The following is a 26,940-nucleotide window of genomic DNA, read 5'->3' on the forward strand; positions in this document are numbered from 1 at the left end:
TGATCAAAAACACGTAATCAGTTTGGATAGGTACAGGATAATACTAACAATAACAGTACAGTATTTCCAAATATTCAAGCAAAAATAAATTTCCTCGTTCATCGTACAGAATCGTAATATCTTGCACATCTTAGATAGAGAATAAATGAATAAATATTTATTGTTTGTGACACGATTTCAGAACATTTAGTTTTTCAGTTCCAAAGTTAAGTTGTTGTTGTCCAATTTTGATTTTTTTCTAAAAATCTGGATGTCGGGTAAAAAATCAAAACGTATTTATAAAATACACGTGTAGGAGTGGGAGAATTATTTAATAAGAGTACAATGTAAATAACATTTACTAGGTAAATTTTGAAGTGAATAATTTCTTAAAAGTATTTTTTTTTATTGGTAATAAAGATAATTGTGACAATTATTCTAATAAATAGATGAAGTATGCCTTTTTATATACTTTTAATTTCCTTATTTATCGCTTTCAACAATCCGTTCTTTTCGCCACAAAATCCATGCATGTCGTCGGTTTCAATAGACCAAATAAAAATTCCAGCCAGATTTTTTTCTTTAGCATATTGCACCTGAAAACGCATCATGGCTTAATAATCTCTTTTAATTGTAAACACTTATACCTTGTAAGCTAAAGATTCTTCATTGTCAAAACCAATCCAAAATTTATTGTCGTACAGGTAAGGAACTTTCATGTCATCCAAGAAAACCACAGTTCCATTGGGGTGAAACTCACAAACCTTTACAAACCAACTTAGACCAAACATTTTGGAAAATTGCAATACCATACCTCATTGTACCCTAAGCTTCCCATATTTTGCGTGTACTCTCCTGGATCACCTGGGCTAGCGGTAGGAGCATCCAGTCCATGGTTATCCGGATTAGAAAGAATCCAAGTGTGACCATAAAAAGCCCCACCAATGGCAACCTTTTGTGGATCGGCTCCACCATCTAACCAATACCTAATTGCTGCGTCAGCATTACGATTTTCCTTTGTCCATTGACTTTCGTTCACTCCACCATACAAAGGAGAATTTTCCGCTGTATTTCCCCATCCGGCATGAAAATCGTAGGTCATAACGTTGATTAAGTCTAAAACGCTAATGGCACCAGAATTAGTTATACAATATTCATAAAATGGTGTTTTACTTTGACATTGCTGCTATGTCGTAGCCTCCAACCTCATAAGGTATTGAATTAACAGCGACAGTAACCAGATATCCTTTGGGTTCGAATGCTTCTTTCAAAGTTGAAAGAAGATCTATATATGTCTCTATGTCGCCACCTCCAGGGTATTCCCAATCGACATCCAGACCATCAAAATTATAAGTTTCAAAAAATTCGATAGCATTTGCTGCTAAAGCTTCTCGTTTTTCTGGACTAGCAGCAATTGTTGAAAAAACTCCTGTATCTGCAGCAGCTCCACCAACGCTTATTAGAACTTTCAAGTCTGGGTTAATGGCCTTCAAAGCACTGACACGTGTAAAACCACCTAATTTTCATTAACTTTATTAATTATGAAAAAAAACATATATTCTGAAGATATTACCTTGATTTATATCATTCTCTTCATCGAGTACTTCAAGAGTACCATCATCATTCAATCCAAGAAAAGCATAATTCACATGTGTGCACAAAGTTGGGTCAATATCTTCCGGTACGAATTTACCATTTCCTGGTCTCGTTGCAGCCCAGCTAGCGTAATAACAAATTACTTTATCTGGAAATCTGCATTTTATTTCTGTGATAAATGTAAGTAGAAATTTTAAACCTGTAGCGGTAAATCCATAATCAATGGACGCAAATATAACTGTGAAAAATAGTAACTTAAAAATCATTTTTCTTTGCGTGATTGTCTAACACAAACAAGCGTGGACATTTGGGAGCTTTTATATTAGTTTCAAGAGGAAGCGTTATCAAATTTAAACAAAAGAATCTTCAAAATGTAAGTAGGTAAGTATTAAGTATCTGATTCAAATACTGATACGCAAGAATCAGCAGATTTAAAGAAATATTTTTTTAAGTGCAGAGACTTAATAAAAACTTTATGAGACAGACAAAATAAATTTGACTATAAGCTTAAAGACTTTGCAAATTAGGAAATCTGAAACGGTTGAATGTTTAAATCTTATTATTGATGGACTAGACGTAAGAAAAAGATAGTTAAATTGTATCTTAGGCTTTATTAATGGTATAGGCCTCTTTTTTAGGCGATACTATGAGCAGTAGCACACAATGGATGAGAAAGCCTTGGTATGCGGCTTTATGTAAGAACCCCTCCAAAGAAAAACACGTGAAAAGACGATAGTGTTAAAGAAATTATTGTAATTGTAATTGTAATTTGTTATTAGATTAATTAAGTCAGCTACTAAATAAAAATAACTTACTTATCTATTTTAATTAACCCTCACACTAACATTCACATTTTAAAACAGTTTAACACAAGTGATAATTTCTTATTTAAATATGCATTCAGGTAGTACACGAGTATTAACAACTTTTTCCGGACAACAAAAATACGTAAACAAAATACTGAAATCAGTAGATTATAAACAATAAACCTGTATATCGTGACCTGTATTATTAGAGCATTATTTTACATTCTTCTTCATTTTGGAGAAGCTGGAGTAGCTATATTGTTGAATCAGAAAATATCTAACGTTCCCACTAATCTGCTAATGAATTATGCATATGATATTGTAACATCAGAAGAATCAAAACAAGACGTCAAAACTAAATTCTAGTAATTTTTTTATCGCATGGATTGTTGATTTCGCTCGTTATACAAGTACCATAGATTTTTTTCCAAATGGTGGGAGTATGCAACCTGGATATCAAAAAATAATTTGTTCGAATTTAACAAACTTTACAAACGCAAGTTGGTTTTAAATTTGTTTCTAAATGACACTGTTTTCATTATTTTAGTTAATTGTGATCATAAAAGAACTTACGAGCTGTTTGCAGTTTCAATCAAGAAAATGTGTTAAGTAGGTTAGTTTATCAGATTGATCAGGATTTATATGATAACGAGGTGGTGTCACCGTGGCCGGACAAACACCACGGCACTTCGTCGCGCTGGCAAGTCACGGGGCTCTTCAAGGGCTCAGCTCCATTTCGCCACAAGTGTCCAGTCAGCGGTCCCCTTCAACAGACATATAAGAAGCGACCGTCGCACGGAAAGGCGACTTCCCCCCCTGGAAGCCTTCGACGAAGCCCCGTTCGAGTTGTCCCCGCCAGGACAGGCTCCAAAAGGTTCGCCACCCTCACCCTCGAGCCAGTCTTCACGACTATCAACATGTTCTACGCCCTCAGAGGCGAGGAACAAGCCCCCACGCCATCCACTTCAGCTAAAAAACCGAAGAGAGCCGCTCCTCCCCCGACCGTCGTGCCCGTCGAGCCCAAGCACCCGGTCACGGAGAAGCCAGCCCCCTCTGCTGCTGGCAATAAGAAACAGAAGAACATCAAGCCCCAAACAGGCGCCCCTGCTGCCAAGCAGCAGAAGACGCCGCAGTCCCAGGCAGGCCCACGGCGGGACACCGACGGGAGCCCCGATGCTTCTCGTCCTCACCGAACTACCGATGTGCACGAAGGCCGAAATCTACGAGGTGAAGATTCTCTGCGGCGTCTCCGTGAAGGTGGAGAAGCCCCACAAGCCCAAGGACGCTGCCCAATGCCACCGTTGCCAGCGCTTCCACCACTCCCAGCGCCATTGTAGAGCCGAGCATCGCTGCGTGAAATGCGGAGCTGGTCACCAGACCAGAGACTGCGATTAACAGCGAAAGCAGGCCCCGAAATGCGCTAATTGTGGCGGGCCACAGACGGCCAGCTACAAGGGGTGTCCCAGGCTCTCCAAGCCGCAGCAACCGAAGTCTTCAAAGAAGTCCACCGCATCGTCCAAGACGACCGTCCCCAAGACCGCCGCCCCCAAACCCAAAGCCGCTCCCGTCGCCAAGAAGGTCATCCTCACGGCTCGCCAGCAGGCCGACCTCTAGCTCCAGAAGACCCAGCTAATGACCGCCATCACCGCCGCCAAGGACTCTCAATCCATGGCGGAGAAAATGGTGGCATTCCTTCCGCTCCTCTTTAAAAATTAGATGGGTAGTACACCACTAATTGTTAATTCTTTGCAGATCCCCTTCTGGAATGCCAACTCACTCCGGACCGGGCGTTTTGAACTCGAAGAATTCATGGAAGACCGCCAGTTCGATGCCATCCTCGACAACGAGACGAACCTCCTGTGGAACTCCCGAGATCCCAAGATGCCGGGTTATATCCTGCACCGAATGGAACGCCGGGATGGAAACAGTAGAGGAACGGCCATCTACGTAAGGAAGAGATTAAACACTCTTATTCTTACGTCCCCAATCTCCGACAACTGGAAACAACGGCAGTAACCGTTGTGAGTGCGAGAGGGACTCTGCACCTAATTGCTTGTTACAACAACTCCGACACGCTTCAGGTTGAAGACATCGCTGACCTCGTCAAGGCGACGGGGCCGTCATCGCAGCTGGCGACTTCAACACCAAGCACTCCGACTGGCACAGCCGCCAGAACAACCCGAACGGAAGGCGACTCCGAACCTTCCTCCAAAACAGCGCAGAAGTAGACGTCATCTCCACCGAGGAACCGACGTTCTACCCCTGAGCCCGACCAGATGCACCAGATGATGTCCTGGACATTGCCCTAGTCAAGAACCTCCGACACGAAGTGGACGTCACCGTCGTCGACGAGCTCCACTCCGACCACCTCCCGGTGATTATGCGCATCGGGAACGAACCCAACGATCCCGCGGCCAACATAATCACAACCACGGACTGGACGAAATTAGCCGAACATATCAAGGGCAACTTTGGTAAGTTTGTAACGAATTTTCAGGATAGCGAGCAAGTCGAAAGAGCAACCCTGGACCTCCATCGACGCGACCTCAGTTCGACGCCCTGTACGGTCACTCAAACGGCCCGCGATACCACAGCGTATCGCGAATCTCATCAGGGAAAAGAACAGAGCCAGACGAACTGCACGACGAACCGGAGAACAAACCGACTGGACTGCAGCGAACCGCCTCCAACGGGAAGTCCGGCAAGCACTTAGGAACGAGCAGTGGGACCAAAGAACTCGAGTCCCTCAACACCATGGACCTATCGACCTGGAGAATGGCCAAAGCACTGAGAAGCGACAAGAGGCCACTTTCACAGATGAGGACAAAACCGCCGCCTTCGCTCACAGTCTGGAGAACCAGTGCCAGACGAACATCGACCTTGATGCAGACGACGAGCATCTGGACCTCGTCGAAGAAATCGTCGAAGAAATTCGATGGGCAGAAGCCGACGAAGACGAGCTCATCCGTAAAACCAATCCCGATGAAATCAGAGCAATCATCCAACTCCTCAAGCCCAGGAAACCTCCAGGCCCAGACGGCATCCCGAACAAAGCATTGAAGAACCTCTCCGACAAAGCCATCGTCGTACTATCCAGGCAACATGATTTCGTCTTTTTCACGGGAATAAATGGTCATCAATTACGTCATAGTGACCAAAGATTTCACGTGATATTGACGTACCAATGACGGTCAAATGTCTCGTCCAGATGAAGTTATTTTGTAACGAACTATTGACGTGATTTTGTAACGAACTATTGACGTGATGTACTGACGTCTTGGAGACGGCATTTCCTGTCCATTTTAAGACGTTTTTTATGTTTGGATTTGTTGCATTTCCGGAAGCGGCCACTGACCCTTTTGGGTATCTTTACCTGTTTTTGTAAATAGCTCTGTAATTTTAGTACTTCTGTAACCGTCCTACATTAAACATCAAAACCGAACGCTGTCCATTATTTCAATTATAGCAAACAAAGGTACCACGAGCAATATCAAGGTACAATTCGGAAGACCATACATGGTCGTATCAACAATTACAAAAAACGTTGGTATTACGATTCGGGTTGTACGAAACATTGGCATTCAAGCCGGAACATTGGTCTTCGAGCCGGAACATTGGTCTTCGAGCCGGAACATTGGTCTTCGAGCCGGAACATTGGTCCATATCGACCCGGGTTGGATCAAATCGCGCAGAAATACATTTCGCTAATCGACATCATTATCATCAACTGGAAGCGACGGCAGCAGTGGGCAGCATTCCTACAAAAGGATCACCACCACGTTGCACCGAGTTGGAATCAACTTCAAATTTGGACAGCATCTTCGGCGGAGAGTCACCACCGCAATCAATCCCGCAGGACGGCAGGAGGAACACCATCTCCAGAACCAGAGACAAGGTTAGTGGACTCCATCATTTCACTTCCTATCCAATCCATAATTCGAGAATTCGGTAAGTGTCGATTTCGATTTCGCGATCAATAATACTGCATTTCGTTATTCGCTAATATGCCTCCCAAAATGATAGAAAAGTTACAGCACAGTAAGAATCAACAAAAAATAATCATTAACCAGCTCAATAGGTACGATAATTTCTTAAATAATGTTAACTCTGAACATGATGTTGTAGAACTTAAATACAGACTAACACGCATTAAGCCTTTATTAGACGAGTTAGATAAATTGCAAATAATTATCGAGTCATTAGAAAATTCCTCTACTGGCCAAACTGATGAAGAGAGCACTTAGTCAGAACCTCTTAGTGATCCCCGTGAACAATACGAATCTTTATATTATAGAGTAATCACACGCTCACAACATCTTATTTCCAAATTTCAACCCGATTCACAAAGATCGGTATCACCAAATCCTAATTTACAACCTACTAATAATATTCAAGTTAAATTACCAACATTAGAAATTCCAAATTTTGATGGTGAAATAACACAGTGGCCTAATTTTTATAATACGTTTGAATCACTTATTCACGACAACAAAACATTAAGTGATGTCCAAAAATTACAATATTTAAAATCATGCCTTAAAAAAGAAGCTGGTAATATAATTTCCGATTTGTGTATCAACAATGAAAATTATAAAGTTGCTTTAGAATTATTAAAAGAACGCTATGAAAACAAAAATCTTTTAGTCAAAAATCACATGCGTGAAATGTTCAATTTACCTAATGTTACAAAAGATTCTGCTAACACACTCCGCATGTTTACAGATAAATTAAATTCAAATTTGAAAGCTCTTGAGGCATTGAAATTAGAAGTTCAAAGTTGGGACCCAATCTTAATTTATCTAGTAACAACTAAATTCGATTTTATTACAACTAGAGAATGGGAAAATTCATTAGTAGGAACTGAATTGCCAACAATGGCTCAAATGAAAGCATTTTTAACGAAAAGGTATCAATTATTGGAGTCATTAGAATCCAATAAGTTATTTAAAACACAACAATTTAATCCAAAACCAAGGCCCGTCAACCACAAATCTGTTCATATCGCAAACAAGTATCAATTAAGTTGTCCTCACTGTAAGGGTAATCATTTTATTTATCATTGTGAAGAATTTTTAAAATTAGCTGTCAAGCAACGTCGGTCACAAATCAACAAATTAAAATTGTGCGTTAATTGCTTAAAATCGCATTCTTTAAATTCTTGCCGATCTTCTTATACTTGCAAAATATGTAAAGAAAAACATAATTCGCTTCTGCATTTTGACAATCCAACTGAACCTACAGTAGATCCTCAAACTAGCACCACATTAACAAATTTCGGTTCGCAAGTAAAGGATGTTAAAGTATTGTTATCAACTGTACTTGTATACATAAAAGACAAGTATGATAATTATCATTTCTGTCGTGCCTTATTAGATGGAGGATCGGAGTCACATTTTATTACAAAATCTTTAGCTGATAGACTTGAATTGGATAACTTACCGACTAAGGTGCAAATTTCTGGAATTAACCCTCAGAATTCATCTCCTACAATTATTAACAATAGTGTAAACGTTACAATCAAGTCCAGAGTTAGTTCATTTACCACACAGCTGAATTGCTTAATTTTAGAGCAGATCACAAGAAACACCCCGCCATTCAATTTTTCGCATAAAATATTCAAAATTCCAAATAATATCCAGTTGGCGGATCCTGAATTTCATAAATCTAGACCTGTCGATTTGCTAATTAGCAACGAAGTTTTTTGGGAACTAATTTTAGCCGGTTCATTAAGTTTTGGTACAGATTTACCGTCCCTCCGAGAAACAAAACTGGGTTGGGTTTTCGGTGGTAAACTTAAAATTCCGGAAAGGATTAAACAGGTATCGTGCAATGTGGCAGTTAATTCATTAGAAACTCAGGTAGCTAAATTGTGGCAAATTGAGGAAATACCCATGAGTAAGCCTCTCTCCAAGGAAGAACAATTATGCGAAAATAATTTTTCGGCAAACTTCAAACGAGATGTTTCCGGTAGGTTTATAGTAAAACTACCCTTTAAAGACTGCCACCTGGAGCCAGGTAATTCTTTCAACGGAACTCTTTCAAAATTTTACTCATTAGAAAGGCGGTTGGTGAAAGCTCCTAAGCTTCATAATGATTACAGTAAATTTATGACCGAATACATTGAACTGGGACACATGGAGGTAGTAAATACCCCAGACCCTCTGAAAGAAAATCGCCTTTATCTTAGTCACCATCCAGTAATAAAGGAAACAAGTATTAGCACCAAGGTGCGAGTGGTTTTCAACAGTTCTACAAGTTCATCCAATGGGGTTAATTTAAATCAATTACATAATTCATATTGGCCCATAATTCCTCAATATAATTTATCCGATGTTCCAGAAAGGAAAACTACACTGATTGCCGCACAAACGCACAGTGTAACTGACTATTCAATTTTATATAGGTTTTCCTCATTTAAGAAATTAATAACTATTGTAGCATGGATCTTTAGGTTCAAACACAATGCTTTGAGAAACCAGACCCAGCTTAATCAACCCAAACACAAAGCAAGATTACCTATGCAAAAACCGAAACCACTTACATTTGAGGAGGTTGAAAATGCTAAGCAATGTATACTTAAACTGCTTCAGACACAAGTATTTTCTAGCGAAATTGCACAATTAACCAGTAACGGGCAGGTTAATAAACCAAGTAAGTTACTTTCATTAAACCCATTTTTGGATAACCATGGTCTAATCCGAGTAGGCGGTAGACTAGTTAATTCTGACTTACAAGAAACACAAAAACATCCTTATGTAATCCCAAAAAACCATCATATTACCAAAATAATAATAACAGACATACATAGGCAACTAAAACATGCAGGAAGTCAATGCACACTAGCCACTGTACGACAACAATTTTGGCCTTTGAGCGGGCGTAACGCCGTAAGGAGTGTTTTAAGGCAATGTGTCCCGTGTTTTAAAGCAAAACCTACTTCCCTTAATCAATTGATGGGTAATTTGCCTAGAGCTCGAATACAGCAAACAATTAGACCATTTGTCAATTGCGCAGTCGACTATGCTGGTCCCATTTTTATCAAAAATGGTTTTTTACGAACTTCAAAATCAATCAAATCATATATTGCTCTTTTTATCTGTTTGGCCACAAAGGCAATTCACATTGAATTAGTTTGCGATTGTTCAAGTCAAACATTTCTGAGTGCACTTAATCGCATGGTAGCCCGTCGTGGCAAGGTTCTTAACATGTATTCGGACAATGCAACTAATTTTGTAGGGAGTAATAACGAATTAAGTAAATTATTTCAATCACAAGCTTTCGGTGAACTAACCAATAAATTAGAAATGCAAAATCTTCACTGGCATTTTATACCAAGTAGATCCCCTCATATGGGCGGTTTATGGGAAGCGGGTATTAAGTCAGCAAAATACCACATTAGTCGAGTGACGAAAAACGCATTGCTGAATTACGATCAGTTTTATACCCTATTAGTTGAAATCGAAGCATGTTTGAATTCTCGTCCTTTGACACCCCTTTCAAATGACCCCAACGACCTATCACCTCTAACTCCTGGCCATTTCTTAATCGGGAGTCCACTAATTGCGTTGCCTCAAGAAAACTTGGTCGATGTTCCATCCAATCGACTAAATCATTGGCAGCGCATTCAACAAATTAAACAGCATTTCTGGCGACGCTGGTCATTAGAATATCTGAACGAGTTGCAACAACGCACGAAGTGGAAGGCGGCGTCGAAGGAAGAACTCCAACCAGGAGCACTCGTTGTGCTCAAGGAGGACAACCTGCCCCCGCTTGCGTGGAAGATGTGCCGAATTCAAGAGCTCCATCCGGGCAGTGACGGGCATGTGCGGGTAGTTTCCGTGAAAACAATTAGCGGTATAGTGAAGCGTCCAATAAACAAAGTGTGCGTTTTACCAATTGAATAGTGGATATCATATGTATTTTATTAAGTTCACTTCTATTGTATATTTCATTTTTTTTTCATTTGTCATAGTTTGTTTTAATTTGTACAGAATAATATTGAAGAACCCTTCAAGGCCGGCGGGATGTTGCATTTCCGGAAGCGGCCACTGACCCTTTTGGGTATCTTTACCTGTTTTTGTAAATAGCTCTGTAATTTTAGTACTTCTGTAACCGTCCTACATTAAACATCAAAACCGAACGCTGTCCATTATTTCAATTATAGCAAACAAAGGTACCACGAGCAATATCAAGGTACAATTCGGAAGACCATACATGGTCGTATCAACAATTACAAAAAACGTTGGTATTACGATTCGGGTTGTACGAAACATTGGCATTCAAGCCGGAACATTGGTCTTCGAGCCGGAACATTGGTCTTCGAGCCGGAACAGGATTTTTAGAAAAAAATATGCAATAAATAAAACGCTGAAATAATTTTATATTTTTATATCGTTTACCTTAAATAAAATATTATAATTCGTTATAATCACCAGGTAAACCCCAAAACAAAATATATATTAATTAAAGTTAAACAAATTAGTGTAAAAAAAAAAAATTACTAAAGTTCTATACAACCAACAATGAACTTCAAAAAAACAAATCAAAAAATATATGTCAATTAAACAAAATAAAGATAAACCACTCCTAAGAACAGATACACATCTACATACAGGTAATTACGAGTATAATTAGTATAAACAAAAAAAAAATGATAATATACAATATATAATCAAAAATAAACGTTGCAATAAAATATGCTATTTAAAGAAAAATCAGTTTTAAAAACACAAAGAAATCTATTTAGTTACAACGAATATTAAAAGAAAACTATCATAAACTATAAATCAGTATTAAACACACAAACAAATCTATTGACAAAAATATTAAAAAAAAAAAAACTAGAATAAAGGGAAAAGAGAATTGAATCGCATTGTTGGAATTAATTGATTTGAAAATGCACTGTAAAACTATCTAATTCGCGACGACTTGACTGTCCACAACACACAAAAAAGTACCACTAAAATTAATTCTGTTTAAACAATCATATTAATAAACTAAGTTTTTTAAGTCTGCCTCAATTTATTGCACTGAAAAGAAAAACCCGTTAGAGTGCATGGATTAATGGAAATGCAATCATTTTTTCGTCTGTGGGCAATAGCAAGCACTTGGCTATTATTAAATTTAAGGGATTACAGCTTAAAGCAGAAGACAAATTCTGCACTTTAAAAATGTTAAATTTACTTGAATCTAACCTATAATCGTAAAATGGTTACATTGACAAAAACGTATAGCCAATCAGGAAAATCTCGTTTTCAATACTTTTTAGTACAATGAAGCGAAATGTGCCATGTATAGTAAGTTACCAAAAAATATCTAGTATTATAGGCATCTAGCTGTATGTAATATCTAATATTACGTTATATGTATATATTAATTCATTGTATTTTTTTTAACTTACAAAGAAACCTGCTTGTTCTAACAGGCAAAAATAATCTTCTAATTCGTCAAAATTTGTTTAGTTGTGGTCTTGGCAGCATATCTTCTATTTTTGTTTCCTTTTTCAGTTGTCAGATTTGATGACGTATCTATGTTGGAGATTTTTTCACTCGTTTCCTTTAGCATTTCTTAGGTTTCGCACATGTTTTTTGTATTTGTTTCAAGCCTAGAGTAAAATTATGTTCATTAGTTCATAAAAAATTGCAGTAGGATACCTTTGCAATATTTTATGGCGTCTTATTTTCAAAAACAATCACCGTAAGTTCTTTATAATCAGCGGGAGTATCTTCAGTGGTGGTCTTTCCAGCTTATCTGAAAAAACTGCTTTTGTTATCTACACAGTTATCAAAAATAACAGAAACACGTAAAAATTAAAATGATTACTTTATTAGATATTAAAACTTACCTAGTGTAAATACAACCCACACTGAATGGCAGAATTTTTCACAAAATTGCTTTAAAAATGAAGTACACGAGAAAGTTCCGGTGGTTGAGAACCAACTGGACTGGAATGGAAATATTGAAATTCTAAAGCTCCACTGTGAAGTGCAATAAACATAAATACGGAAAAAAGGGAAAGTCTGAATGCACGCCCCAAACATCTGGTGTATTATATAGTTGTGCACGCGGGGTGCCGTGACTTAACTTTGCGCGAAGGACCGAGAATAACTGAGAAGTACCACTAACCTGGAGTATCCTGCTGGCGGTGACAGGGGCCCCTGGTTCTTGGTAGCCTGATGTTGAGAAGTACAACGAGGAACACGCGAGAGGAAAAAACGTTCACTCATGCACCTTTTACGTTCAGTAGCGTACTACTTCCGCTCACTCGCGCGTGCGCCGGAATGGAGCACTTACTGTTCGAACATAACCGCCCACCAATTTTAACAAAATTTAACGAAAAATTAAACGAAAATTAAAGAGAGTTCTTTATGCACATTATGAGAGCTCACTCAATTCTCCATTGAGAATTGGGTTGGGAGAATCACGAGCTTGTTTACCGGACGCGTATATAAACCGGTCGAGGTTTTCACTGTGGCCACACGGACGACTCCATCGGTTCCAGGATGTACCTCTTGTACGCGTCCTAACGGCCATGAAAGGGGGGTAGTTTCTGCGCCATACAATGCGACAATGGCGCCGGGTTGAATGTTTGGTTGATCCTTATTCCACTTCTGACGTTGGAGTTGAGTATGGAGATACTCCGTAGACCACCTCTTCCAGAACCGCTGATACAGCTGGGAGAGTAGTTGCCACCGACAGGTCCAATTCAAGTTGTCCTCCAAGGGAGCTTCAGGAGGTTGCAATAACGGTCTGCCGACTAAGAAATGTCCAGGGCTTAGGTAATCTACAGCGTCTTCTGGGTTAGAGGTGACGGCACATAAGGGACGGCTGTTCAATACAGCCTCAATCTTACAAAATAGCGTGCTGTACTCTTCGAAAGTTAAGAGAGAGGTGCCGATTGATCGATACAAGAGACTCTTTGCGGATTTGATCGCAGCCTCCCATAGGCCGCCAAAATTGGGGGCGGCTGGAGGGTTAAAATGCCATTTTATCTCCAAAGAAGTTAAGGAACTCGTTATCTCAGAGGAGTGCGAACGTAGAAACTGACTCACCTCCCTCAGGTGTCGAGCGGCGCCGAGAAAGTTACGTCCGCAATCAGAGTATATGTCAGAGGGTAGACCACGGCGTGCGGTGAATCTGTTGAGCGAGGCTTTCGTGGAGAGTTCCGAGACCATTTCTAAATGGACCGCTTTCGTAGACATACATATGAATAAACAGAGATACCCTTTGTATGTGTGGGCCTTACGTCGACGACTTTCCCTGACCGTGAAGGGTCCGCCAAAGTCAATGCCAACAGAGGAAAACGGTTTGCTAGGTTGAACTCGAGCTGGTGGTAGATCAGCCATGAAGGGAAATACAGGTTTCGATTTAAACTTAAAACAGCGAATGCAGCGAAAAATGCGTTGCCGTAGGAGGGATCGAATCGATATTATCCAGAACTTCTGCTGTATAAGCGTCTGCACGCTTCTAGGTCCAGCGTGGCAAGCGTACAGATGATAGTAGTCGCAAATTAAAGCCGAGAGATGAGCTTTCTGAGGTAAAAGCAGAGGGTGTTTCGCATCTAGGGGAAGGGCGGAGTGTCGTAGCCGTCCGCCCACCCTAACTATACCCATTGCATCCAAGAATGGGAACAGCTTCCTTAATGGAGTTGTGGTGTGACCTTTGGAACGCAACTCTTCTATAAGCAGAGGAAAATGGTTTTGCTGTGTGAGACGCACAAGCGATAAGGTCGAGTATCGCATCTCTTCGCTTGAGAGTGGACCCTTCATCTCGGGACATCTTATTCGGAGTAGCCATCGGCGAATAAATGCGAAAGCGCGTTGTAGTCTACTAAATGAAGAAAATCGTGACACAACTTCATACAGAGGATTTTCTGGGTCGGCTTGGATGCGCAAAACTATAGGATCGTTTTTACGCTCAGGGAGCTTTTCGGGTGCGACATAATTATCGCCTCTTAGGGGCCACTTGGACGGCGGATTCTGCATAAAATCTGGTCCATTCCACCAGGAATGACAATCCATGATCTCTTCGGGAAATAATCCTCGAGACGCAAAGTCGGCTGAATTTTGATTCGACACTGTGTGTGCCCATTGGTGAAGAGATGTATGCTCTAATATGCGAACTACACGATTGGCCACGTAGGTTTTGAGAAGATGAGGAGAGGTGTGGAGCCATGCAAGGACAATCTGAGAATCGGTATAGAGATGAACATTTTCAAATCTTACGGCTTTAAGAGATTTAATCACATCACGAAGTAGTCTAGATAATAACAACGCTCCACAGAGTTCCAATCGAGGAATAGTCAATGTCTTGAGGGGTGCCACTTTGTTCTTGGCCTTCAAAAGATAATTGCTACAAGTGCTACTGGAATCATACGCATGTAAATAGATGCAAGCGGAGTATCCTTTAGAGGAAGCGTCCGAGAATCCCACCAAGAGCAAACGTGGCAAACTTTGGAGAATGTATCGAGGAATTTTAAGTGCGCGTAGACACCGCATTTGAGAAGAAAACCTTCCCCAAGCCTCCGCTAGGGAAGGCGGCAGGATATCATCATAGCCCACTTTAGAGATCCATATCTGTTGCAGAAAATGCTTAGCCCAAAATACAATTGGAGATAACCACCCCATGGGATCAAAGATTCGAGCGATATAAGAAAGAACAGTGCGCTTGGTAATTTGAGAATCAAATTCTTGTACATAATAGGTGAAAGTATCAGACCGAGGATCCCACCGTAATCCAAGAATCTTAATAGAAGGATCGTCACTTGAGAAATTCAACGGAGATTCACGATGCTGTTCTGGAACATGATCTAGAGCAATTGGATCATTACTAGCCCATTTTCTCAGCTGGAAACCGCCACGAGTGAGTAGGTTTGCGAGTTGTAACTGTAGCGACTTCGCTTCCTCAACTGTAGAGGCACCATGCGCAATATCGTCCACATAGGTGCTTTCTGTGATAGCTTGTACTGCCAATGGGAACTCATGCCCTTCGTCCTCGACGAGCTGGAGAAGGACACGTTGAGCAAGATATGCTGATGGTGCTAAACCATATGTCACTGTTTTTAACTCATACTCCTGCACATTAGAAGCGGGATCTGGCCTCCAGAATATGTGCTGGAGATAACGTTGCTTTGGATTCAACCAAATCTGTGTATACATCTGTTGAATATCCGCTGTGACTGCTATAGCATGAAGGCGAAAATTCATGAGAATGTGGCTCAAATCCTTTTGTAGCTTAGGACCGGGCAGAAGTTGCTGATTAAGCGTTGTCCCGTTTGGGTCAGAGGAGGATCCGTTAAACACAACTCGCACTTTGGTAGTTGAACTAGTTTCCTTTTGAACACAATGATGAGGCATTACGTACATGGAAGGTTGTGCGGCTAGTTGCATATGTCCGAGATCGCGGTATTCTTGGAGAAAAGTAATATAAGCAGCGTTGAGTTGGGGACGCCGAGACATTCGAGCTTCCATTTTGAGATAAGTGTTCAGAGTTGTCTCTCGGTTGCTGAGAAGCGGCGAGCGCTGCTTACGGACTGGCATTGATACCACATGTCTGCCTGAGCGTTCGCGATAGTGCGTGTCCTTGAAATAAGCTTGACAAAAGTCATCTTCAGGATTGGAGACTGAAAGGTTATCAGCGAGAGTCTCAGTTTCCCAAAACTTACGAACGGTATCATCAAGAGAATCGTTGCATGTGAGAAGAGAACACAAGGGGGAATTTGTTGAAGATGAAATCGAGCCTATAATTATCCATCCAAAGATTGTGTCAATGGCAGAGGGTTGTCCTTGAATAACATTAGGCTGCGTATTACATAAAATGTGAGGATATAGATCTGCTCCAATTAAGAATTCAACTCGAGCAGCTTGATGGAAGTTTTCATCAGCTAACGTTAGATGACTGAACTGATCCTTAATGTGAGAAGGTAACGTCTGACTAGGAAATTTATTAGGAATATCCGAAAGTACAACAGCGTGAACGTTTACGACATCAGCACGAGTTCTAGAGCGTAGAGTGGTACGAATGAGACCTTGAGTTCGGACAGGAAAACTGGCGATGCCAGTAACTTCAATGGGAGATCTGCTTCTTTTTAATCCCAAATGTTGCGCCGTTGATGAAGTAATCACTGATACTTGAGAGCCGGGATCAACCACAGCTCTTATCTTGTGATAATCTCCATTACAGTCTTGGATCTGGGCTGTCACAGTCGCTAGTAAAACAGTGTTGCGCTCCGCTGAGGTCTTGCACGAAAACACAACGGGAGATTTTTTTTTCCTCTACAGAGGGAGAAGTACTAGTTTCGGAGGTATCCACCTTGGACTCCTGGTGTAACACGGAGTGATGCTTGTTGCTGTGACAAATACGACAAGTTTTACGAGATTGACATTCATTTCGATTATGAGCACCCAAACAGTTGAAGCATCGTCTCAATCTCTTCAACGTATCATATTTCTGTTCATTTGTTTTCTGGAGAAATTCGCTGCATGCCGGAAAGGGATGTGAACCTTTGCAGAGCACGCACGGGACAGAGCACGTAGAGGAGGCATCGGATTTGGCATTTGTCATGAGTGAAGCACGGAATGACTTAACTGATAGAGATTTACATTTCGGTGCTTTGGTGTCCTGAGAGAGAGAAGTTCGTACGTTCGATTCTGATCCGTTATGAAATCAATTAACGCCTGATAGCTGGGAACGGAATTTGAACTTTGCCTGTTCTCAAAAGCTTTTCTAGATACAGGATCCAAATTTGCAAACGATAATTGAAACAGCAAAAAATCACCAAGGTCTTGAAGATTCAAAGCCTTAAGAGCATTAATGGAATTCGAATGAATATTCAAAAAATGTCTCAAACTTCTAGAACTTGGGGATGATAAAGGAGTAAAACCTAGAATTTGATTGACGTAGTGAGTCGCCAACCGTCTTTTATTCTGGTAGCGAAGTTGCAATGCCTCATACGCCAGTGCGTAATTTTCGGGGGTTAAATGAAAATTGGCAATGACTGTTAATGCGTCATCTCGCAGATAAGAGCGCAAATACTGGAATTTTTCAGCTTCTGATAACGCATCGTTTTTGTGGACAACCGAATCGAACAGTGAGAAAAACGCCGACCACTCTTCGATGCGACCGGTGAACGTAGGGATATTTATTCTGGGCAAATGCTGGTTGCTGTTGGCGACCGAATTACTGCTGGTTTGCTGCGGAGGTTGTGTCTTCACCAGGTCTAAATAACGACCACGTGTGTTAAATACTAAATCATCGAAAGCTGTTTGCACCTTACAGACTTCGAGAGCATGGCGATTATCCAATAAATCTGCATTTAGCTGAATAATTGCATTCTGAGTCTTATCCATTTCTATCTCAATAACCTCTAGTTTTTCGTACCGAGGCTTGAACTGAAGAGCTGTATCAACGGTGGTTCTCTTCACGGAGTCATAACAGTTTTGAACTTGAGCAAATAACTTTTCCCGTGTAGATTTCAGTACGGCGAGCTTCTTAATTTGAGATTGCAACAATTCTTCGTTAGTCATTGCGGCGATACGCGATAAAGCGTCGATCGAGAAACCGATAAACCGACAAATTTGAGGTTATGATCCGGCTTCGATTAGGACCAAATGTGCACGCGGGGTGCCGTGACTTAACTTTGCGCGAAGGACCGAGAATAACTGAGAAGTACCACTAACCTGGAGTATCCTGCTGGCGGTGACAGGGGCCCCTGGTTCTTGGTAGCCTGATGTTGAGAAGTACAACGAGGAACACGCGAGAGGAAAAAACGTTCACTCATGCACCTTTTACGTTCAGTAGCGTACTACTTCCGCTCACTCGCGCGTGCGCCGGAATGGAGCACTTACTGTTCGAACAATAGTAAATACGGAAGTTGAGCATTATTTTTTCATTAGATGAAATAAATTTAATAAAACTAAAAATGAATCACTCTCTAATTTTTTTGGTTACCATCATCACTTTATAAACGTCTTTATAAAATCAAAATTCGACGAATGAACTCTTTAAAACCTTGTCCCGTTATAGGGACAATGGACAAAAAATTTTTATGACTTTGTGTTGTTGGATCTTCACTACGCTCAACCCCAGATGTTCTATTTATAATTTGCCAAGCAGGTACTTACAAAATGCCACTTCCAGAGTAAACACGTTTTCAAAAATAATTATTAGAAATTATTAGAATGAAAAAACTTGGTGTATTTCTAATAAAGCCGTTGTATTTTTTGCTCTAAATATAATATAATTAAGCATTATGAAGGCCACTTTTTAAAGAATACGACGACCCACATCTAATTGATCATATAATCTATAAAACATGACGAAGAAAGGACGGCCTTTTGACGTCATTACTTGACGTCAGAAATAAGTCATAAAAATCTCGTCATTATCACGTGATTTTTTTGGGCGAATGACGTCGCCGACGAGTTATGACCAAAAATTGACGTGAATTAGACGACAGTCTGCTGCTTGGGTAGCAGGTATCATTAATGCAATGTTCAAATTCCGATTCTTTCCAGCTAGGTCATCTTCATCCCGAAACCTGGTAAAAATCACATTTTTCCGGAAAACCACCGCCCCATCAGCCGCCTCTCGTCCGACTAGCCGAGTTCGTCAACGAACTAGGCGTCATCCCCGATGAACAGTTCGGTTTTCGCCCCCAACACCCTACCTCCGAACAACTCCTCCGAGTAGTAGAATTCGCCGCAAAATCAATTGAATGGAAACAATTGACTGGCGCGGTATTTCTCGACGTTGCCAAAGCCTTCGGTACCATCTGGCATGATGGACTTGTTTACAAGCTTCATTAAGCAGGCGTGCCGCTGGCGATGGTGCAGCTCATCCATTCCTTTTTGGATGCCCGTACGTTTAAATCACGCATTGGTCACGCTTTATCTGCGGAACATCCAATAAGCGCCGGAGTCCCCCAGGGCTCGGCGCTCTCCCCGCTCCTATACGCGATTTCTACTGCGGATAATAATAATAATAAGTTTATTAAAGCTAATATACATTACAAATGTTTACTCAAGTCACACACTTAGATACTAAATTAAACTAATTCAAAATATATCTCAATAAAATCAAATTTCTTTAAGTTGAGAAACAACACAAAGTTCATCAAGGCTAAAGAATGCCTTTCTCACTAGAAATGATTTAATTCTTTTTTTTGAAAACCTCTTTCCTCAAGCTTTTTATAACAGGTGGAAAAGCGTTATAAAATTTAACAGCAAAATAGTCTGATCCTCTTGACTTATTTATACGCGTAAAGTTAGGGCGAAAGAGATCACAAGATCTTGTCATGTACATATGAAAGGCAGTGTTAAATTCTGTAATATGAGAATGAATATACGTTAAACAATGAAGTATATAAACGGAAGGGACGGTAAGGATCCTTAAATCTTTAAATACATGTCGACATTCTTGTCTGTATCCCAGACCAGCTATGACACGTATACATTTCCTTTGAAATGAAAAGATTCTTGCGGCATGGGGATAATGACTCCACAGAAGAATACCATAGGAAATTAGGCTACCAACACAAGAATGATACACAGTCAACAATGTTTCAAGTGCAACATCACCATGCATTTGTCTGAGAACAAAGAGATTTTTGGCCCAGCAAGATGTCCATCAGGAAGAAGTTGTTGCTGTATGGCAGAATCATGCGCCCACCATGACCTATGCTTCAGTGGCCAAATCCCAGTTCCATCGTCTGGAAGTCATCCAAACGAAAACCCTCCGACAGGTTTTCCAAGCCCTCTGGTTCGTCAGAAACGCCCAACTGCTCCGAGAGGCCAATCTCCCGAAGCTGCAGGAATTTCTGCACGAAATCGCCCTCTGATCCTTCAGGAAAGCTGAAGAACACCCCAACCCCCTGGTGCGAGAAGCCGTCGACTACGAGTTCGACGGAGAAGCCCCCCCCCCCAGTCACAAGCGGCCCCATAGGGCGCTGCTTGAGGACCAAATCGGCAAGTAACAGCAGCTGCCGTCTCCACCGACCGGCCGTTCCCAGCCTCCCCCACCACCCCGACCGCATCGCCCCTAAGGTAATGCACAACTAACGACAGGGTATAGCGCACTTTCTTCTGTTTCAGATCTCCACCGGCCGCAGGAACCGCGAGGAAAAGCCGACGATGGGGGCCAACTCCTAGGCAATCAATAGCTCAACCGAACTTGGTAGCGCATCATCCGCTGTGTCTATCCGAGAAGCGCGATATGGGTGAAAGGGACAAAGTTCTGATACCCGAGCAGAAGAAGGAGGGGTTTTAGGGCGGTAACTATTCCCCCAATACCACCGTAGGCCGCAGAAGAGGCCAAGAACCATTACGGTGATCTGGGTAGACATTTCCCCTCCACCACAAAAAAAAACCAGAACGGCAGTTGAGTCGACACCCCCGAAAAAGCAGGGAGCTCTCCCGCTACCACCCACATAACGAATTTCATAACCTCCGCTAATGTCTCCAGAAAATTAAAGCTGTTTTACCTTTCTAGTCCCAATTCCACCCCCGACCGAGTGACAGTGGTAGCTTTGGGTGATTTGTTTTTGCTCAGTGTTCTCGTTTTTGGTATAAATTTATGTACTTTAAAAATAAGCATTTTTTGTTTTCCTTTACTTCCTCTTACTCTACTTATCTTCTTTTCTCTTTAGCTTTCGTTATCTTTTCTTAAAGATCTATAGGGATATAGGGTATTTAATGTTTCCTATAATGATTTTGGTATAGTAACTATTGTTACGTCAATTTTAATATTTGTTTTAATAATGTTCATACTTTTAGTGGGTTGCCAGTATTTTCACCGTTTCTTAAATAATCGCAAAACTATTTAAACTCATACATTAATTTTTAAGAGATTTTAAGAAAAACATGTGCGTGAGTTACAAAAATTCCTCAAATCAGCCTAATGTTTTACCAATGATTTCATAATTTTTTTAAGAAAACGTCATTAATTGTATGGAGTGTATAAATGACCAAATTTCAGTTAACATTGCGTAACCGTCTAAGTGGTGTAGTTGTTTTACGAAAATTGATATGAAGTACGTTCTGCAGTTTCTCATTATATTCACTATGCTGTCACATGTTTGCAGTGACAAATCGAGCCGTCTATCTTTCAAGAGTAGGACAAACAGGTATGGTCCAGTATTAGTTTGCTCCAACTGACCAAACATATTTTGGACAAATATATTTTTTTCACTTGCAGCCATGAAGGATGCAAATATCGACTCATTTAGAGGTAGCAAATTCAACTTTTGCGACCACGGGTTCAAAACGAAGATTGAGGTTATGTACGCAATACTTGATGTGATTATTTCTTAAAAAATGAATAAATGTGTGCTACTAACATTACTTGAGTATACGTATGGTAGTTGGTAGACGGTAGAAGATAAAATGATTAATTCAGCGACAAGTGTAAACGGTTTTCTTAGTCTTTCTTTGATTAGTAATCAAAACAAAATCATGTTGCGTCAAAAAATTGAACGTTTATTTTTTCAATTTATTGTCTTATGGTTTCTACTAGTGAAAAAAATAGAATGCATGTTCATCAATAAAATAGTATATTATTAACCGCGGTTGTAAAGCCACTTCTAAACCTCGCGCTTCAGAGCCCTCGACGCTGTGCTTCTCGGATTCTAATTTGCGCTCGGTCTAGAATGCTTGGCTTTGCAACCTTGGCTAATAATATACTATTTTATTGATGAACATGCATTCTCGAACTTTGAAATGTACTCTTTTAGTCTCTCGAATGATTAATGAAAAGATACAAAAAAATAAACTTTTAAAACCAATGTACTTAACTTGAATTTTTGGACTACATTTTTTCGACTTGTTGAGCAAGTTTAAACATCAACTATTGATTTTCTGGATTCCACTTGATTCGGTGTACTTTAGCGTAACTTTAAGGTTAAGTAAAATAGGTTGATGTAATAAAACTTAATTTATTAACCACTATAGATACATTTATTGAATAGCTTTATTTATAGCTTTCAGAAGCCCATTTGATTCTCCACAAAGTCCTTGCATGTCGTCTGTGTCTATTGACCAAATGAAGACGCCAGCTAGATTTTTCTCTTGGGCATATTGTACCTACAACAAAAAATCTTAAATATCTTTTCTATTGTCGAAATAAACTTAAAATTCAATGTAACTCTTAATACTGGTATCACAAAACTTAATAGTAAAATAAACCATAATAATTCGTACTTTGTATGTTACAGATTCTTCGTTATCGTAACCAATCCAAAAATCATCATCGTAAAGATACGGAACTTTCATATCGTCCAAAAATACTACAGTTCCATCCGGGTGGAATTCACAAACCTGCACAGACCAATTTTAGAAAATTATAATAATAAAAAACAACATACTTCATTGTAACCCAAACTGAATGTGTTATTTGTGTATGGTCCTGGATCTCCTGGACCCTCAGCAGAAGAGTCCAGATCATGATTTTCTGGACTAATTTTGTAAGTGTGACCATAAAAAGCGATGCCAATGGCAAGTTTTTGCGGATCAGCACCGCCATCTAGCCAGTACCTGATCGCAGCATCAGCATTTCGATTGTCTCTGTTCCATTGACTTTCATTGTCTCCTCCATATAACGGAGAATTTTCAGCAGTGTTGCCCCAAGGAGCATGGAAATCGTAGGTCATGACATTAATAACGTCAAGGATACTAAATAAAGACCCCTAATTATTTCTTTCACGGAAAACAAACCATTGGCATACTTACTCAGACATTTTTGGGATATCGTATCCTCCAACTTCTCCAGGGATGGAGTTGACAGCTACAGTTAGTAGATAGCCATTTGGTTCAAAAGCAGTTTTTAAAGCAGAAAGAAGGTCGATGTATGTTCCTATATCACCACCTCGTGGATACTCCCAATCCACATCTAAACCATCAAAATTATACGTTTCAAAAAATTCTATAGCACTTTGGGCCATAGCTTGTTGGAGTTCCGGAGTTCCTGCTACTGTAGTGAAAACGCCAGTGTCAGCAGATGCTCCACCAATACTCAGCAGTACTTTCAAATTAGGATTGACTTCTTTCAGAGCACTCACTCTCTTTAAACCACCTTGTAAATTAAAAACAGTCAAAGGGAAAGATATGATTTTTGTGTTACGTACCTTGGTTTACGTCGTTCTCTTCATCCAGGATTTGCAAAGTACCATCGTGATTGAGTCCCAAGAACGCATAATTCACGTGCGTGCACAAATTTGGGTCGATGTCTTCAGCCACAAAAGCACCTTTTTCTGGTCTTAGGGCTGCCCAACTTGCATAATAGCAAATTACCTTATCGGTGGCGGCCCATGTGTGCCCCAAGAAGCCCAACAATAGTAAAAGGAGAAGGAATTTTGACTCCATTTTGCAATCTTAGCAAAAGTGTACCCTTTTGACGTATTCCAAGCTTTTATAGATATCTTGCTTAAAGTAGCATTGCTTATCTTGATGTTTGTCTAAATTAAATCAGGTTCTGAAGATTGTACACTCAGATCATGTGTGATTTCAACACACTGATATCATGTTGTTTTGCTATGTATTATACAATTGTTTATCATTTTAAGTAGGTACTACACTTGTAAAAGTGGGAAAAGTTTTAAAATATGTTTCAAAATATTAGTTCTCTTATCAACTTCTTAACAAAGTTTCTTGTTATTAAGAGAGAAGTACCCTGGGTTAATAAATTTAGACGTTTCTCTTAAAAAGTTCAGGGCATTAACACTTTTTAAAAAGTAGGGGGAGTAGCTTAATATTTAATTTTCAAAATACTTTTGTTGTAAAAATATTGTTTAGAGATAAATATTAATTATTACCTACTTTGTTTATCTGATTACTGTAACAAGTCGATACTAGAAAGCCATATAAAAATATATAAGAATGGTTTTATTTCGTGTCGTAACCAGTAACACTTTCAACATAGAATCACTTAAATTTAATGTTTTAGGAAGTATGTAGAATACTTGGAAGGAGTTTTACTGCACAGATATCCCATCTAGTGTCACGAAAATAAACTTATCGGTGTTTATCGCCAGCTCAGAATGTTACTATTTTGTAATATCTTGTGTATAAATTTAACTTTTTCATTTATTTTTTAATCAAAAATTCAAAATCATTTCAGTTAAAAATGATTGATTTTACATTGAATTTATAACTGATAAAACATAATCACAGTAGAAGGAAATATACTGGCGAGGAACCAAATAAAGTTAGAAATTTTATCGTGTCTGGGAAGTTTTTAAGAAATTATTTTTGTGACAACGATAAGAAACATACACATGGAAAACCCCGAAGAGAAAAGGGAACTAGAGAGATAAATAAATGAGTATCAAGATTCTTTAATTTATTTCTAAAAGTAAAATAAACTGACCCTTCAAGTTCTTGAAACGAGTGAAGCGAGCTATATTATATTAGTGACAGATCCAACTTTTTAGAACTATCCAAACAAAACTTTCTTCATAAATTCGTAAAATTTAAAATGATTCCCCATTGAGAAAAAGTTTAGCACATCGGGTCAAGCTACCTTAAACATCTCTTCGTCACTCCACCCTTTAAATGAAACAAATTTAATATATGTAGTAACAGTAGGTAAAATTCCATTATTCTACATTTGAATCTGTTTGTCGCCACAAAACAGGGGAGTAAAATTATTGATATAGTCACAGTCGACCATGATATTCTGAATATTATTACTAGAGCTGTGCGGTCGAAATTTAAACGCTTCGAATCGACCCCTACTACGGCAGACCAGCGGCTCACAGCCGATGTTACGTATCGCGAAGAAATTTACGCGAAAAATAATGTTCAGTGAAAGTCAGTTGATGATTTTAAAATCCATATCCACGAAATAATAAGAATAATAATTTTAATAATGTTCAAGTGTCGGTCTCGTTGACAATAAAACGATTGATGTGAATTACGAAAAATAATACACAATGGGAAGCGAGAAGCGAGGAAGGCAAGATTGCAGCGGCCTGCACTGCTGGCCTGATGGGACGGATAGTGGGGATAAATAAATTTCAACCGCACAGCTCTAATTATTACGTATTACAATTTTTATTCAGTAAAGACGGGCGTATTCTTACGTTTTCGAAGAAATGGGATACTGTCACCCAAATAAAAATTGTTATGGCGTCATAAACATTGATAATACACAATGCGAGAGAAATCTAAGAGAAAAAAAGAATAGCTAGGTTTGGAATCGAGCGCCCAACATTCAATCCGAATTCTTGGCCCTCAACCACTGGGCCACGGCCCGCTTAAGGGGGTACTGACTCACTTCGCAAAAGCATACTTACATGGGTCTAGAATTTTGCAAACAGCGAGTCGAATTTTCATTGGAATTTAACAAAATTTGGATTGTACCTGTAGAAAGGATTTATCTACACGGCTAGCTTCATGAATGCTTATAATTCTAAAAATCAGTTGAAATAAGTCGGTATAAAATAAGCGTTTTTATTGTAATGTTTCAACGTAAATATAGATAAACAGCATTCAGCAATTAAATATAAGCATAGCTGGCCGTGTAGTGTCATTCATGAATTGCAGTTATGGTTAATAAAAATTTGTAAAAAGTTAACAATGCGCTTGTATTTTGCAAAATTCTAGACATCTGCACAATACGATTTGGTATCAGCAGCTCGAGCTGCTGCCAACGGGTTGGCGTGTAGAGGGAGTTATTTGAAACAGAACCACTGCATCTCCCCAATAGTGTCGGCAGCTCTTAGCTGCCTTTTGTTGTCTGTATAACTTGACTGGTCAAATGTTTCCCTAAACTGAAAAAACCCAAGAAAAACATCTGGAAATTATTATGGTCGATGCAGATTGCAGACCAGAAAACGTGCAACTGCAGTGTAGTAGGTACAGACAGCATGGCGAGAGGTGACCGAAATTTGAAAAAAAATCCGCGGCTAAGCGTACGGCGTAAAAGCCGAAAACGCATATCTAAAAAAAAGTGTTCTGAAAGTGAATTCATTCAAACAGAAGTAAGAGAATTTATTGAGCCACGTTGCAGGTAAAATTATGGAATAAAATTAACAATGCACATTTGTTAAGATTGTTAATTCACAGCAATCAACTAGAGGTGGATAGCATTTGTAATCCGTCAAATGATTACGAAATAAATGATAAACGCATTCAAACAGAAATAAGAGAATTTGTTGAGCCAAGTTGCAGGTAAAGTTACGGAATAAAAATTAACAATGTACATTTGTTACAATTTTGTTATTCGCAGCAATCAACTAGAGGTGGATAGCATTTGCAATCCGTCAAGTGATTACGAAATTAGTGATAAACGAACTGAAACAGGAGAATTTGATGAACCAAGTTCCAGGTAAAGTTACGAAATTAAATTATCTGCATATTTGTAAGAATTTTGTTATTCGTAGCAGTCAACTTGAAATTGAAAATATTTCTAATCCGTCAAGTGATTACGAAATTTGTGGTAGAAGAATTGTGGATGTTGTGGTAAGCGCCAGTATATTTTAATTATACCGAGCGGCCAATCATTTAATAGTGCAATTATTTGATCTCGATTTGAGAAAAATACGTATGTTGAACGTTACGACTTGAAA

The 26,940-nt window shown here is 39.6% G+C and overlaps 4 protein-coding genes across 4 annotated transcripts; 1 reads left to right on the plus strand and 3 right to left on the minus strand.

Moving 5' to 3' along the window:
* Nucleotides 1-443: 443 nt before the first annotated feature.
* LOC135134637 (acidic mammalian chitinase-like) lies at nt 444-9,536 on the minus strand. Its single transcript, XM_064063362.1, has 7 exons — nt 9,503-9,536; nt 8,919-8,942; nt 1,553-1,723; nt 1,153-1,495; nt 794-1,103; nt 627-743; nt 444-575 (listed from the first exon to the last, which is right to left on the minus strand). Exons 1-7 carry the CDS (start codon nt 9,534-9,536, stop codon nt 444-446), a joined length of 1,131 nt encoding a protein of 376 aa, XP_063919432.1.
* Nucleotides 9,537-9,586: 50 nt separating this feature from the next.
* On the plus strand, nt 9,587-10,285 carry LOC135134638 (uncharacterized). Its single transcript, XM_064063363.1, has one exon. The coding sequence runs from the start codon at nt 9,587-9,589 to the stop codon at nt 10,283-10,285; it is 699 nt and encodes a 232-aa protein (XP_063919433.1).
* Nucleotides 10,286-12,769: 2,484 nt separating this feature from the next.
* LOC135134639 (uncharacterized) lies at nt 12,770-17,905 on the minus strand. Its single transcript, XM_064063365.1, has 4 exons — nt 17,656-17,905; nt 17,158-17,598; nt 16,673-16,728; nt 12,770-16,618 (listed from the first exon to the last, which is right to left on the minus strand). The coding sequence occupies exons 1-4, from the start codon at nt 17,903-17,905 to the stop codon at nt 12,770-12,772; spliced, it is 4,596 nt and encodes a 1,531-aa protein (XP_063919435.1).
* A 4,387-nt stretch (nt 17,906-22,292) lies between these two features.
* On the minus strand, nt 22,293-23,788 carry LOC135133926 (acidic mammalian chitinase-like). Its single transcript, XM_064062474.1, has 5 exons — nt 23,497-23,788; nt 23,102-23,444; nt 22,738-23,044; nt 22,574-22,690; nt 22,293-22,456 (listed from the first exon to the last, which is right to left on the minus strand). Exons 1-5 carry the CDS (start codon nt 23,732-23,734, stop codon nt 22,331-22,333), a joined length of 1,131 nt encoding a protein of 376 aa, XP_063918544.1. The 5' UTR covers nt 23,735-23,788; the 3' UTR covers nt 22,293-22,330.
* Between the last annotated feature and the right edge of the window lie 3,152 nt (nt 23,789-26,940).

This window comes from Zophobas morio, unplaced genomic scaffold (genome assembly GCF_036711695.1).
Source record: "Zophobas morio isolate AGI-343-1 ecotype UQ-CSIRO unplaced genomic scaffold, CSIRO_AGI_Zmor_V1 ptg000023l, whole genome shotgun sequence".
Taxonomy (NCBI): domain Eukaryota; kingdom Metazoa; phylum Arthropoda; class Insecta; order Coleoptera; family Tenebrionidae; genus Zophobas; species Zophobas morio.

Excerpts from the sequence above, each read along its gene's own strand:
- LOC135134639 (XM_064063365.1), bottom strand. The coding sequence starts at position 17,905 with ATGACTAACGAAGAATTGTTGCAATCTCAAATTAAGAAGCTCGCCGTA. Across the intron at positions 17,599-17,655 it reads TCGCCATGCTCTCGAAGTCT|ACCTGGTGAAGACACAACCT; the intron begins GTAAGGTGCAAA and ends GTCGTTATTTAG. Across the intron at positions 16,729-17,157 it reads TTTGAATCTTCAAGACCTTG|CAACAAGCATCACTCCGTGT; the intron begins GTGATTTTTTGC and ends TATTTGTCACAG.
- LOC135134638 (XM_064063363.1), top strand. The coding sequence starts at position 9,587 with ATGTATTCGGACAATGCAACTAATTTTGTAGGGAGTAATAACGAATTA.
- LOC135133926 (XM_064062474.1), bottom strand. The coding sequence starts at position 23,734 with ATGGAGTCAAAATTCCTTCTCCTTTTACTATTGTTGGGCTTCTTGGGG. Across the intron at positions 23,445-23,496 it reads AGAGAACGACGTAAACCAAG|GTGGTTTAAAGAGAGTGAGT; the intron begins GTACGTAACACA and ends TTAATTTACAAG. Across the intron at positions 23,045-23,101 it reads GATATCCCAAAAATGTCTGA|TATCCTTGACGTTATTAATG; the intron begins GTAAGTATGCCA and ends GTCTTTATTTAG.
- LOC135134637 (XM_064063362.1), bottom strand. The coding sequence starts at position 9,536 with ATGTTTGACTTGAACAATCGCAAACTAATTCAAT. Across the intron at positions 1,724-8,918 it reads TTCAACCTCCTCAAATGTAA|ATAAAGTAATTTGTTATTAC; the intron begins GTGGTTTCGGTT and ends GCAGATTTCCAG. Across the intron at positions 744-793 it reads GAAGCTTAGGGTACAATGAG|GTTTGTGAGTTTCACCCCAA; the intron begins GTATGGTATTGC and ends TGGTTTGTAAAG.